Genomic DNA, 15,139 nt, shown 5'->3' on the forward strand with positions numbered 1-15,139 from the left:
CTGGCACTGACTGAGACGTGGATTGGCAGGGGCAGGACTGGCAGGGGCGGCGGCACCGGTCTACTTCTCTCTCCTCTGTGGCGCTTCACCCCGCTCTCTTTTTCTAATCTTGACGTTTCCTCTTTTGAATACCATGCTGTTACTGTCTCTTCTCCCACTAGACTTCACATCATTGTTCTCTATCGTCCTCCTGGTCCTTTGGGCAATTTTGTTGATGAACTGGATGTTCTCTTGAGTGGACTCCCTGTTGACGCCCCACTTATTCTACTCGGCGACTTCAACCTTCCATCAGAAAAACTCCAGTCTTCATGCCTTCTCCCTATCCTCTTTTGATCTTGTATTCAACCAGTCTGCACCAACACACAGAGCAGGGAACACTCTGGACCTGATCTTCAGCAGACCTTTCCCTGCTCTGGATGTGGCTGTGACTCCTTTGGACTTCTCTGATCACCACTTTCTCTCCTTCTCACTCCCCCTCTCTGCTCCTTCAACCACCACCTCTGCAAGCTCTTCCACTCTTCACCGCAATCTTCGCTGTTTCCCCCTCAGCTCTTGCCTCAACTGTCCTGACCACTCTTCCTCATCTTGAATCTTTCTCCTCTCTCCCACTTGAAACTGCTACAGACACTCTCCTCTCATCTATCTCCATCTCTGTCGACCTTCTCTGCCCTTTCTCCCCTAGGTCAGCAAATTCTTCTCCACTTTCCCCGTGGCTGTCAGATGTTCTCTGCAACAACCGTAGAGAGCTATGACTGGCTAAAAGGAAGTGGCGGAAGTCACAACACGACTCCGACCTCCACTCCTATCAGTCTCTTCTCTCCAGGTTTAAAACGGAAGTTGCTGCCGCTAAAGCATCTTACTACAGGGGGAAATTGGAATCCTCTGCATCTGACCCACGCAAACTCTTCACCATCTTCTCCTCTCTCCTCAACCCTCCTACTCCCCCACCTCCCACTACCCTGTCTGCAGAAGATTTTGTCTCCTTCTTTGAAGAAAAGGTTGACAAGATCCGCCGATCTTCCCCCCCTGCCTCTACCCCCCCTCTCTAGGCACTGCCCTCCTCCTCCTTCTTCTCTGACCTGCTTCTCTCCTCTTTCCACAGATGACCTCCTACATCTTCTCACCTCCAATAATCCTACCACCTGTCCACTAGACCCTGTTCCATCCCCTCTGTTCCAAACAATCGCTCCAAACCTCCTTCCCTTCATCTCCTCTATCATAAACAGCTCTTTGTGGTCAGGTCAGGTACCATCGGCCTTCAAGTCTACCAGAGTCGTGCCCATCCTAAAGAAACCAACTCTGGACAGCTTGGACATTGGCAGCTACAGACCTCTCTCTCTTTTCTCTTTCCTCTCAAAGATTCTCGAACGTTCTGTCTACAACCAACTGTCTCTCTTTCTCACTCTGAACAATCTTCAGGACCCTAACCAGTCTGGCTTCAAAGCTGCACACTCTACTGAAACTGCTCTCATTGCAGTTACAGAGAAGCTCCATGCAGCTACCAAGCTGCCAGACTGTCCTCGGTTCTGATCCTTCTTGACCTCTCCGCAGCTTTTGACACAGTGGACCACAAGATCCTCCTGTCTATCTTTGCCGGTCTTGGAATTACCGGCTCTGCATGGCGATGGTTTGCATCATACCTGCAGGGACGCTCATACCAGGTAACGTGGCAGGGCTCCTTGTAGTCTCTCCACTGGCGTTCCACAAGGCTCGGTTCTTGGTCCTCTTCTTTTCTCACTCTACACCAGCTCTCTTGGTAAAGTGATATCCTCCCATGGATTCTCTTACCACTGTTACGCCGATGACACTCAACTCATGCTCTCTTTCCCACCGTCTGACACACAGGTTTCTGCCCACATCTCAAAATGCCTCGCCGACGTCTCTTCTTGGATGGCGGCTCACCACCTCAAACTCAACCCCAGCAAGACGGAGCTGCTTGAACATCCCGGGAACTGCTGGACCAAAAAAAGATCTTGCCATCACCTTTGAGAACTCACTGGTCACTCCTTCTACAGAAGCTCGAAGCCTTGGTGTAGTCATGGATGATCAGTCGTCCCTGGGAATGTCACCTTTTGAGTGCCAGTATGGGTACGCTCCGCCCATGTTCCCAGGACAGGAGACAGGAACTGGGGTCCAGTCAGCTAAACAGATGGTCAAGCGCTGTCGGAGAACCTGGCAGAAAGCCCGCAGGTCACTCCTGTCTGCAGTAGCCGCTCAGAAGTGCTATGCAGACAGGAGGCGAAGGCCAGCTCCGACCTATCGTCCTGGGCAAACAGGTTTGGCTCTCTCCTGTAAGGGGTAGCTCTAGGGCAAGGCCTCCTCCTGCCACGCCACCCAGTAATTGAGCCCAATTCACTACACCTGGGCAGTAGGCTATTTAAGCACACAGATCCAGTTTCCCCACTGCTGGATCTTTTAACTCTGGTCATGTGTGTGTGCGCCAGTCAGTTTCTCTGAAGCTGAAGGCTGAGTGGGTGTCACTGTTCCCTGTGTCTGTGCAGTGTGTGTGTGTGTGCGTGCATGCGTGTTAGCACACATACACTCGTTTATCAGAGGAAGGCAGGAGTGTCTGTCCTCCCTGGTGTGTGTGCGCGTGTTAGCACACATACACTCGTTTGGCAGAGGAAGGCAGGAGTGTCTGCCTTCCCTGGTGTGTCTGTGTGTGTGTGTGTTGTTTAGTAGAGGAAGGTAGGAGTGTCTGCCTTCCCCAAATATTCCCAGTTCTCTTGTTTCTTTTGGGAGATCCTTTTGCCCTTAGTTCCATTTTTCCTTGAGTTTAAAGAGGCAGCCAGCATTCTCCCCTGGCGTAGAAGAATTTCCACTACTGTGCACACGTTTAAAAAAATGTTTTTGTGCACAAATGTAGACAGGATAGTTTAATAGACTTCAATCAAGCAATTCTACAAGCAATTTTCAAGCAATTCAACATTACCTCATCAGTTAACATTTAGAAAATCAATTTAGAAAGTCGAGTTTTCCCCTTACCAATAGTAACACATAGGTAAGTTTATTAACCCAAGAGGATGGATTCTGTTTTACTGCTTACTCAGAGATCTAGTCAGTTTAATTTATTTTAAAGAAACAATGCAAAACAACAGGATGCTAGTCACTTGAGCCACACTAGAGTGTAACAAAAACAGCAAAAGACAGAAGAATGGATGTTTAAGATTGTGTTTGTATATAGAATAGGTAACCACTTGTCTTAATGAGTCAATGCAACACTGCAAAATTACAAGAAAATCAATTTATTAAATGGTTCCTGTAACCTGCCTGTATTTAAGGTGTATGTTATGTTTAAGTGCATAACAGTTGAATGCTTGTAGTAGTTGTTTAAGTACACTGTATATCATACCATGTACTTAATACCATGTGGGAAAAACATAAGACCAATGAATACATTACAACTGGATCTATTGGCTGATTCCATTCAAAAGGAAATTTAAAAGGAAGATTGTTATGCAGAATACTTTTCTAACATATGGGGATTTCAGAATAGCTTCTTTTTTAGGATATTACTCGAGAATTGCTTTTAAAAAGTGCAACCTGCCTACAATATCTTGTAATTTAGTACTGAAAATAACTAAAGAGAACAAGTAGGATTCATTTAAAGTCAGAAGCACCTCTTACTGACTGTAAGAAAGACTATATATGACTTTAAACATAAGGTTAGCATGCATATCAAACAAAACAGCACAAAACCATCTTTCTTTATGTTGAAGACAAGAAGTTACATCTGTAATGGTAAGAAAAAAAGCTAACAGAATAACTGGATCTGCTCTGCTGCTTAGACGAACATCTAGGTCAAGCCCTGTCCAGACACACTGCTTGTTCTTTTTGACAGAATCTCCAGCAGCCATTCATGAACATCATTTTTTTCATCCATGAACATCATCCTAGGTGCACAAGGCTCATAACAGTGGTGTAGCCATGCTGCAGTCCATTAGCGTCCGTTTCACTCAGCGTGTAGTTCTCTTTAACAATGCGGTCACAGCCAATCTCTCCGTTTCCAAAGAAGCCAAAGAGTGGCACACTGGGGAAAATCTTGTGAAAGGTGTCAGCCTCAACATTGTGCTGGTTATTGTAGTGGTTGTGTCCACGTGCCACGCAAGCAAACATGAAGCCGATGGTATTTCTCTCTGGAATGTCGGCTGCCTTAAGCCGACGGATAGTAACTTCAGCTGCTTTTGGGCTGCTGACATCCTGGTCCAGCAGCACTGAGGCACCCTGAATTTTGGAGCCACTTAAGGCAAGACCCGTCACACCAAATGAGCCTGGGGAACAGCTGGACAAAGCACACACACAAATACATCCTCTTCAGCAACCAAACACAAAAAAAACAAAACTAAAATTATGTGGGATGTTCTGCTCTTCAACCTACCAGTTTCTTTGCTGGGTGAAGGCTTTTTCCACATGGCCGCCAGCAATAAGTACATTACTGTGTGCCAGGGGCTCCAGCAGTTGGTTAAGAAACCGAGCAGCTCCAGATTTGTAAGCATCATAGCCAAACAACAGCACCACCTTCAGGTCAGGGTTTCCAACCAACCCTATAAATAAAATTCCTCATTAAAACAAGCTATCATATAAAATATATCTAAGAGTTTTCTCATGAGATGAAACAAATGTGTTTGAGCCTATGTTTTAAAAGCATTTTAGAAGGTTTGCATGTTACTTTTTACTTTCTAGGATTAAATATCAAGATTAAAATACAGAAGATGCATGTCTGCGGTTTATTCATTTGTGAATTTTTGCCTACTACTTATTCTTTATGGAATTTAAAACACAAATCAGTCTGTACACCCAGATGCCACATATAAAGGTCACCTGCTTCCTCCAGAGAATTCTGGCTAAGGTTTTTTTTGCAGAAGTGAAAGGGCCGAATGTGAACCCCCTCCATAGCAGGAAAGAGAAGACTGAAGCCAGCTTCACCCTCCATGAACTCCTGAGGGGAATTACAGGGCAAGCCAGTTGGTGTCACTGCAAATGAAAGAAATGTGAATCTGCCCCCCCAAGTGATATTTCACAAGTAATGACAATATACAGCAAGATACAGAATTCCTGAAAGGGAGCAAAGACACTTCAACTTTTTTTTACATGACTGTAAAATTACACCACTTTTAAATGCAAGGAAGCATAAAACAGCAAAATATGTTGCAAATCCAACATGATCCAGTGATAATAAAAATGCACAAATGATTGCAATGGAAAACAAACTTACACACAATTCCTGGGGTGATTATCCATAAAATGTCACAGGATTTGGGCAATAAGCGTCTTAGCCTGTCAATAGCATCGGACTCATCCTCATCCTGATACTTCCTGGCTAAAATTAACAGGTAGTAGAATGTAATGAATGTAAGTAAACATCCACATGTTTAGCAATAAGCACAAGGCCTGTCTGATGTTTTGGAGATACCTATATTTACACATATATTTATATGTACACATGCACACACACACACACACACACACACACACACATAATTATCATATTTTACATAATTTTCATTACACATAGAGAGCAAGACAAACAATGCCCGACATCCCTGAAAACAGTTGACTCAACTATTTCATGTGCTTTTTAATGTGAGACTTTAACCTCTAAACAATGTGTATCTTGAGTAGGTCTGGGGCACACCTAATGAAAGCATTGATTTATGCGGAACGCAAGCTGCAGATACAAAACCCCTCCCAGCGTGCATCTACAGTGTGGGAGCTCTGCCAACATATATAGTCCACAAAATGTTTGATTTCTTGTTCGTGCGGTGTGTAGGCTAAGTGTCAAGTCCATACTTGCTTATTTTATTAATTTGATGTTAATTTAGTTCAGGTATCACATAACTTCTTTGTGCTTTAATTGTTAAATAACTGATTTTTTTGTTGTTTATTTCATTGATTTTTTAAAATATTTTTTGAATAGTTGCACATGGTCTCTTGACTGCCAATGAGGCAGCCATTTTACAAAATCCTCCATTTTACCAAAATGTCCCTGATGTCATATTAATGTAACACCAGTGATATGTTGTGACACCAGTGACAACTGTTAAATTCATGTGATCAATATTTTATTTTAAAAATAAAACACTTTGGTAAGTATTTAAGTCTGTCAATGCTTATTTTGTCATTTTGCTATCATAGCTAGGTATGGCCAGACAGAGTGCAGCAGAGAGACAGCGGCTGTATAGGCAGCACAGAGATGCAAATCCAGAATGTAGGTGATCTCTCATAGAGAGAAGAACATCAAGAAAAAAAGGTATGGCGAGAAAGGTAGGTAAGGCATGGCGCACAGTTAAGGGCAGCACCAGCTACTGTAACTCCCTGTAACTCTGCAACCCCTCCAGCCACACCAGAAAGTGACCATAAATCAAGGTTAGTTGCAAGATTAAGTGCTATATGTTAATATTTAATTATTTGACCCTGCAGTGGACTGGGGCCTTGTTCAGGTATTTTTGTGCCTTGCACCCAATAATTCAGAGTAGGTTCCAAACCCACTGCGATCCTGACTAGGAAGAAGTGGTAGGATGATGGATAGATGTTATATCTTATTGCAGTTAATGTTACATGTTTTTACAACTATACATTTTGAGTAGATTTTTCAATCAAACAAAATTTGATTGAAAAAAAGTTTAAGTAAATATTTTGTTTGTGTTTGAATGTGACAAAATACGTTTCTTTTTTCAATAGACAACAACACTATCGAAGAAAAGTAGTTGCAAAGCAAATGTGGAAGTGCTATTGAAGAATAAAAAAAAGTTGGAACTAGAATTAAAAAAGGGCCACTCAACTTTATTACAAAAATTATAAACAAAATTAGGTAGAGATACCGCCCGTGCAGTTGCAAATACTAAAAATAAACAAAACCCAAACAGTCGAAAGAAGAAAACAGAAGCACTACTAAAGGGGTCATGTACATCCCCCTGTGAAGAGGACCATATCTTTCCATTTTGCCCTTGTGAAAAGTTTGTGGGAAAAGTATCGCAATGCAAAACAAGAAAAAGAAAAGCAACTTTATGCTCGATTGTTTACTTCCAATTTGTCAAAGTGCATGCAATATCTGCGTTAGAACAATCTAGGGTTCTCCTACAGACAATGGAAATTTGAAAATGTGGAAAGTGCAGAATTTCCCAGGGCTAGAAATACAGTTTCTCAGCCTAAGAAAAGATCAGTGAAGATGTTTTTTTCTACATGATGATGTGAGCAGGATGACCACTGGAACAAAGAACAAAATTACCCTAAGGAAGGTTAAAAAGCAGCAACAACTTCTTTGTGACACCCTTTTAAATCTGCATAGGAGATTTTTAGCAGAAAATCCAGACGCAGTGTCCTATCCCTATCCTTTTGCAGACAAAGACCTTTTTGGGACATGCATCCAACTGAAGCTGACAGGAACACCGGTCAGTGTAAAACCAGCAGAAAGTCTTTACAATCAGGGCTTGTAACAAACTAAAAACCTGAATGAGATGGCAGGTACTACAGTTTGTGACACAAAGAGCAAAATGTGTCCAGAATGCTGTGTGACACCAATTCAAATAATGAAAAAACGAAGACAAAATGATGGTCACCACAGAAGATGCTCTGGTAACACAGTTCCATGACAGGCTTGCCCATTTCAGGAGGCACCTCTTCAACATCAGATGGCAATATGGAACATATCGGCAGGTGAGAGAGAATTCGCGAGAAACTGATATTTTAATCCAGGTTGACTTTAGCGAGAATTACAACTGCAAATACTCACAAGAGATTCAGTCTGTGCATTTTGGTGGATCCCACTAGCAGGCTACACTGCACACTGGAGTTCTCTACATAAAGGTATTCGACTGAATTAAATTATCTTCTCATGGTTTTTCAAAAAAAAAAATTATATATATATATATATATATATATATATATATATATATATATATATATATATATATATATTTGGCCCCAGTTTTAAAGTCTGATTATACTGTCTCATTATATACAGATGAAGTAATGTTATATATTTTTATTTTCTAAAATGAAATAAATCTCTGCTTTAATCCCTTTACTACAGGACTTTCAGGTCAGTATCAGACTATAAAGTGAACAAGAAAGAGAGGCTATAAAGTGAACAAGTAAGAGTATGCTTCTTAACTTGACAAAGCAGTACTTGTTCACTTTATAGCCTGATACTGACCTGAAGTCCTGTAGTAAAGGGATTAAAGCAGAGAGAGAGATGTATATCTCTCTTATATATATATCAGCCTATATACTTTGTCAAAAAGTGATATAAAAGCTGAACAAAAAGTTCTTAGATCAGGCGAGGACAAGACATGTGTAAACATTGTTGATCCATCTGGAGGGTGGAGAGGCCTCTGAACACTGAAAGACATGAAAAGGGCTGAGTATGTTGCGCTGTTACTACTTGATAGGTGGGGAACATTGGCTTATTTTTGCTGTTTCACAGAAATAGGTCAGTATTGTTTTGTATCGTTTTGTGATAGATAATCACAATTAGTTTGTTAAGCAGGAGCAATTGCAGTAACAGTTTTCTAACCCATAACCAAGTTAACGCTAACCAAGCTAAAGCTAATTACTTGTCATTATGTTTTCTTTAGCATTATACCATGGTATTTAATAGTACAACATTTGTTGAACTATTATTGTTGAAGAGTTTTATGGCCATGAAGATTTCAAAAGATGTTTGCTAACACAGTGTTATGTGCTGTACAAAGTAACATTACCTTCCTTATTAGCTTAGCTAATACAAATCTATGGTCTTCTATAATTTTGCACAATGTAAACAAATTACTCACTATTTTTCATTCTGCTGTGTTTGGGACGACCTGGTTTGTTGTCTTTTGGTCTGCAAGCCAAGTGTTGGAGCACTGAATGGAGAGTGCATTTGTTTTGCTGTTTGCTGTTCCAGAATTGTATACAGTGCCTTTAATACTTTTAACTCTTTTGAAGGTCTACCAAAAGTGACATCAAGTCATATAAAGACTGCTTCATTTCAAATCCATAGATGAGTGTACCCAAATTATTGCACGTTTGTAAATCTGAATGTACAGACACACTCACCTTTTTTGTGTCTGTAGGAACTATTATGCCCATTGAAATTTTCACTGTCTACCATTAGCAAAGCTGTCTGGGGCAGCAGGTAGATATTCTGCAGATACAGGAACAGACAAGTAAACAACTACAAATCAGAAATAATTGCATGTACAGTATATAATAAGTATACACTACCCATGTCAAAGCTATAGATTCACTCCACATACACAAAGCAGTTAGTAAAAACAGTCTGTCTAAACAAATGAGCGCTCTCACAGCACACTGTATAAGGCTGATATAAAATTATTTTTAAAATTACTTCCAGTAAATAATACATAAGAGTCACCTGACCTCCAAGCCTTCTTCCATATTTCCAAGAAGAATGTGTTCCTCATATCTAGACGATCCAAAAGCTGACAGCCAGCTGGTCTTCTGCTGGGTTTTTAGGACTCTGCGGGCACAGTTCCTCCATAACCTACTTACTCTGAAAATAAATACAGATTCATTGTATTCCTAATTATTTACTTGTAGTAAAACGTTAACGTATACGTTATTATGAGCATACATAAAGCTAGACCTATTCCTTCTGCCACAACTACTGCTGCTGTTTACAAAAGCGTAAGATGCAGGCTTTTTGCAATTTTACTTTCGAAACCAATATAGTATAGTATATTAAACAGTTAAACACTGTTGACAGTTTCGAGATGGCATGTTGAGTCGACGTCAGAGGGTCCAGTCTTCTATCATAGTATTTAAAATGTGTATTCACGCAAATTACAAAAATACAATTTCCGAATCCAAGTGTATACATAATTTTTTCCACTTATGATGAGAATAGTTTTCTGATTGAAAGACCATTAGCTAGCACGCCAACTAGCACTCATCTCAAACTGAGGCTACCTTGAGCTTACATAACAATATTTAAAGTACCTTGCTATCCGGAGGAGAGCTTTAGTCGGCACGAATGTCAAAATCCTTTCCACAACTTCAGCCACATTGCTGAGAACGTATCCGGCTTTACTTTCAGTTCGGATGCTTGATGAAGCAGTGTCATCCTCCATTTTTAGAGTACAACTATTGTTTGAGATCTTTACACCGCTGACGCGTTTGACAAAAGCGGAAACGGAAAGGAGCACGTGTAAACCTGGTAACGTGACGTAGATCTCAATGTTTTTTGTGGAGAACAAAAAGCAAATAAAACTGTTAAACATATATGTAGGATTTATTTATGTATAAGAACTTCGGTGAAATCTGTAAACAGAGGTTCCTTTTAAAGAAAAAACAATCGATTAGATATACATTATAAAAAGGTTCATTTGTTTGTCAATTATTGTTTCGTTAGACCTGTGCTACAAAAACGGCTGTTTATCATTAGGGTTAGATTATTATTTTGTTTTAATTACTAGGATTGCCAGATGAGCCCAGCTTCATTTAAATTCTGTGAACACAGGTCTAAGTGAACAAGAAAGCATTCTTAAAAACTCAAATATATAACTTATTTGTGACTGGATTGGATGTTAATGGAAAGAATCTTAAAAGAAGTAAAGGTATTTTGGTAGATTACACAAACTCCACCTTCTCTGTCGGATAATCTTGGGCTGTGTGCATAATTATAATCTGCAGATGTGGCTTCATTTAGTGCTAAATATTAATCTGGTCTAATCCAAGTTTCGATGCGACATAAAACAAAGAATGTCTGATTACTTAAAATTTCATTCACAGTGACTTTTGAATTTAGTGACTGGTGGTGCTGGTATAATATGAATGTAATGGTTTAACAATGATTAAATGAGTAAGATGGGCTGTTTTGAGTCATTTGATTTTTAATTAGGGGCACAGACATAGTGTCAATATGGTGTAACCTAGGACACGTCTCAAGGCAGCTCGGTTTAGCCTGTCTGTGGCTTGGTCCTGGCTCTGGATTGTCAGCAGTCTATTACACTACTCTGCCAACTAACTAAAGGACTATGTGCTATGTTGTAGGAAAGTAAAGAAGCACACTCCCGTGTGGAGTGGACACCATCCCTACCTATAAGACCAGGCTTGGCCTAGAACTTAAACCAATTGTCCATAGAGCCCACTTTATTTTTCCAAAAACACCACTTGGACATCCAGCAGTTTAGCACTGTAAGTCTGCTGTAAGCCTCAGCACCATGCCTCATTAGGATGGGGCCAGAGCAAATTACGACATCAGACATTGGCCAGTTTATTCACCTCACGAATGTTACCTTTAGTCACTTCAGACTGCCACAGAAAAATATTACTCACCTCTACATGAATGAGTTTTCTCAAGTATCGTAGTATTGGCTAACAAGGTTTACTAATGTCTGTTTTTTTGGCTCCTGGTAAACAGTTAACTGGATTCCCTACATGACTACCTACTTTCAGTTGTCTCTTAGGACCAGCATACTTTAAACAGGCTCCTGAGTATGTGTTTCACTGAGCGGGGCAAACCTGTTTTGGGAGGAGAATGGTGTTCTAGTGGGCTAGCTTCGACCTTAGCATTAGCATTAGTCTGGGCTTTCTGACTTTGTCTCCGAGACGTTGTCCCACTGTGAGGGCTCTAATGCTACAGTCGAGGGGGTGCTAGCTCGTCCGGGTGACTAGCTTGCACTTATCACAAACACAGCCAACTATTATAATCACTATCGGTAGAAAAGAGGTTTAAACTAAACATGCTACACACTGAACAGAGCTAGAAAGCAGAACATTAGCTAAACAGAGATAAATGTATATGCTGGAAAGCAAAGTATGAGCTACAACACAGAGACAGCATGCCTCACGCACCAGCTTTCCGGAAGCACTGAGTAATAACACTTTTAATAAGTAATCATTATCCTTCTCTTTTGCTAAAAGGGCAACCCCGTGCCATTGCTTTGGAATAATATCTTTCTTCCACACTATAATGATTGTTTTTCATAAAAACCTTAAGACATCTGGTGTGTTTTTATATAATCAATATGGCACACCATTGGGCCCTGGCACTGAACCTGCTTTTGCATACTCCACTGAGGGGAGTTACATTTGCCACTCTGTCACATAATGTTGGAATATCTGCTTGCAGCTCTAGGTTGTTAGCCCTTTCCTACATTGCATACATACTCAAAATGTTCCTCTAACTGCTTCCTTCCCACCCTTAAACTTCTTACTAAACAGGGTTATATTCTCTAAAACAAAATGCTGCAATATCTTAATGCCCTCTCTTTCCTCCTCATTCCCTCGCTTCTGCAAATTTTTTCAGTGACCTTGATTCCTTAACAGGTTTCTCTGTTTCTGCCTGTCATCTTGGCTTTATTATGTCTTGGCTGTTGGCAAGTCCTGCCACTTTGTATTCATAGATAACTTTACCTAGGCTATTTATTCTTCATTCTTTCCTTCAAACCCATTAATATATATTTCAAGTCATCATTAACACAACTTCATGCTACTTTATCTCCTGCATCTGGCCGCTTAACTTTAGCTCTTTGTCTTTCAAATGTGTAAGGTGTAATGTGTGTTTTTTGTGTAATGAAGGGCTAAAAAGACCAGTGTGGTTAAATGTGGCAATGTGTTCAATGCTGCCTAGTTAATCCAGTGAGTGTATTACACAGCATGCTTTAGTGCATTCAAGCTATTTGATCATTCATTCATTCATTGGTACCTGATTCACTAAATCAACTTAGTTGAGGCTTTGCACCTTTTTAATTCAATAAAGCAGCCTATTTTCTATTTAACAATGATTCCTAAAGCTTCTAATTTGCAATATTGGTAGTACTGCAATTATATATTGCATGTGTCTATAGTTGGGTTCTACAAACACAAATTCACTCACTTTATCCAGGTGTGGACTTAAATATAAACAATTTATCTGTGGCCACTATGCACACAAGCACAGATTAGTTGTAGTTGTTCAATATAGATTTCTCAGTGGATAATGCCAATATTTAAAGAGTAGGGTGTTATCTTTTTATCCTGTTATCTTTTTTTTGTCTTGTCATTTTTCCTTAAGAAATGTCAATGTTTTTTCCTTAAAATTTGTCATCTATTGTTTCCCATTGTTTTACAGTGCCTATTACTGTGATGTCTGCCCAAAGAGTTTGGCAAAATGAGATGAGATGGAGCACAAACATCACACAAACAGCCACATCAACAAGGCTGCCTGCAGGTGTGGAACAGTATATTTTTCATTCACCACTAGTGAGGATACTGAACTCTTGTCAACACTGTATTCAAATAAAGTGATAAAATGTATAGTTATGTGATGGGAATGGAAACATTAAAAAAAAATCCATATCCCAAATAGAAAATACCTAGTTCCTAAAATCCACAACAATTAAATTTAATCTGGCTATCAATTGATAAATCAAGCAGTACATCATGCATGTATGTCAAGCAGCTACTAAAAAGAGACATAATATACTAATGAGTACGGATGTTTTGTTAGATTTACAATTATTTTAATCTAACTGTTACAAGCCAGTGTAATCAGATGCAAGTGATTGTAAACAAAACACATTTTCTGAGGAATTTTAAATCTGAGGAAAATGCTTTCAAAGTCAATAGTCTTTTGGAAACTGTACATTAAGATGTACAGTTTTATTGTCAAATTTAATATTGTACATTTACACCATTTTACCTATGTGCCTGATTATATTTAATAAGACGCACAATTACATACTTAAATGCTACTATTTTTGTTTTGTATATACACACACCTACACAGTCAGGTCCATTTGGACAGTGACACAGTTTTGTGATTTTGCATATGGACACCTTAGTGTTTGAAATTAAGAAATCAAATATTGTATTGTGACAGGGTGGTTCTGTCTTCTATTTGAATGTGAAATTTAATTAGAGTATACAGTGCTGTGAAACAGTATTTTCTTTTTTCATTTTTATCTTGATATGATCAAACACTGTGTGTATTTATTTGATATTAAAATGAGTTAAATTATCTAAAATGATCACATCATTGTAGGTTAAAATATCTGCTTTGAGTAGAAAAGCTAAATGATCTGTGTTACAAGATTAGTGTTTCAGTTTGCTCTTGAAACTCTTACAGCCAAACATTTACATACTTCACAGGGTTGAAAATCATCAGAAAATTAACTGATATGTAGTTTAAAGGTCAGGTGTGGCTGACTTCCTTCTGATTTCATGACAAATCAATAAGGATAAAAGGTCTTGAGTTCATTTCAAGTGTTTTTTCGTGAAGATATTTATTAATTAATTTTCTTTATGATGCCATAAAGATACAATATGAGGTATGGTAAAAAAAAAAAAAAAAAATAACATACACAAAAAACATTCTTATCATAGTATCCTAATTACACATTAGAATAAAACAGCAATGAGGATAAACCTTATGTTGGTTTAGGGTCACACAGATTTGTTAATAATACACAATAAACATTAACAATGAGTTAAATTATATAGTTGGATAATGAACAAATGAGGCTATACCATCACAAAAAATAGGCAAATATATGAATAACACTACCTGAGGAGTATAAAAGGAAAGATCAGCATGAGCAAGGAGGAAGAAATATATAAAAAGAGAGAGAAAGTGAGAAAGAGAGCAAAGGAAAGTGTGATGTACCCCCAGGGATTATTTTTAACAGATATAGATCATGAGCTTTTATCAAGACCAAACTGGTCTAACCAGCCAATCCAAAGTGCCCATGTGTTAAAATATTTCAGCTTAGGAGTATCAGGATAAATTCTAAGGTGTGCAGAGCTATACTTTCTGCTAGTATAATTAGTCAAATGCAGTAATACATACATACATACATACATACATATATATATATGAGAGTAGTAGTGTGTTTGCTGTTTCATTCATTGGAGCAACATCAGTTCTGGTCATTATTTACAACAGCAGTCCACCACAAAGCAATATAGTTTAATGGGTGAGAATGGAATCTCTGTCATTGGCACCTGCAGACCTGAAACACCTGCTGCTGCACTATGTAACATTTTTAGAATGTGTACGAGTCCTCTTGCAAGAATCACAATTTGTGTAAACATTTTGTAATATACAATCGACATGCTTCTTTCACTTTTAATGGCTCTGTCTCTTAGCTTGTCAAGAAATATGTGTATCCATTAAGAGCTGCTAAAATATTTGGATTGGATTTGCAGTGGTGTA

General features: G+C 39.1%; 1 protein-coding gene across 1 annotated transcript; it reads right to left on the bottom strand.

The window, feature by feature from the left end:
• Positions 1-3,229: 3,229 nt before the first annotated feature.
• fbxo22 (F-box protein 22) lies at positions 3,230-10,103 on the bottom strand. The gene is made up of 7 exons (XM_072660771.1): positions 9,943-10,103; positions 9,364-9,496; positions 9,040-9,127; positions 5,216-5,320; positions 4,822-4,974; positions 4,379-4,544; positions 3,230-4,282 (listed from the first exon to the last, which is right to left on the bottom strand). Exons 1-7 carry the CDS (start codon positions 10,071-10,073, stop codon positions 3,889-3,891), a joined length of 1,170 nt encoding a protein of 389 aa, XP_072516872.1. The 5' UTR covers positions 10,074-10,103; the 3' UTR covers positions 3,230-3,888.
• Positions 10,104-15,139: the final 5,036 nt, after the last annotated feature.

The sequence above is a fragment of the Salminus brasiliensis genome, chromosome 17, assembly GCF_030463535.1.
Source record: "Salminus brasiliensis chromosome 17, fSalBra1.hap2, whole genome shotgun sequence".
Lineage (NCBI taxonomy): Eukaryota > Metazoa > Chordata > Actinopteri > Characiformes > Bryconidae > Salminus > Salminus brasiliensis.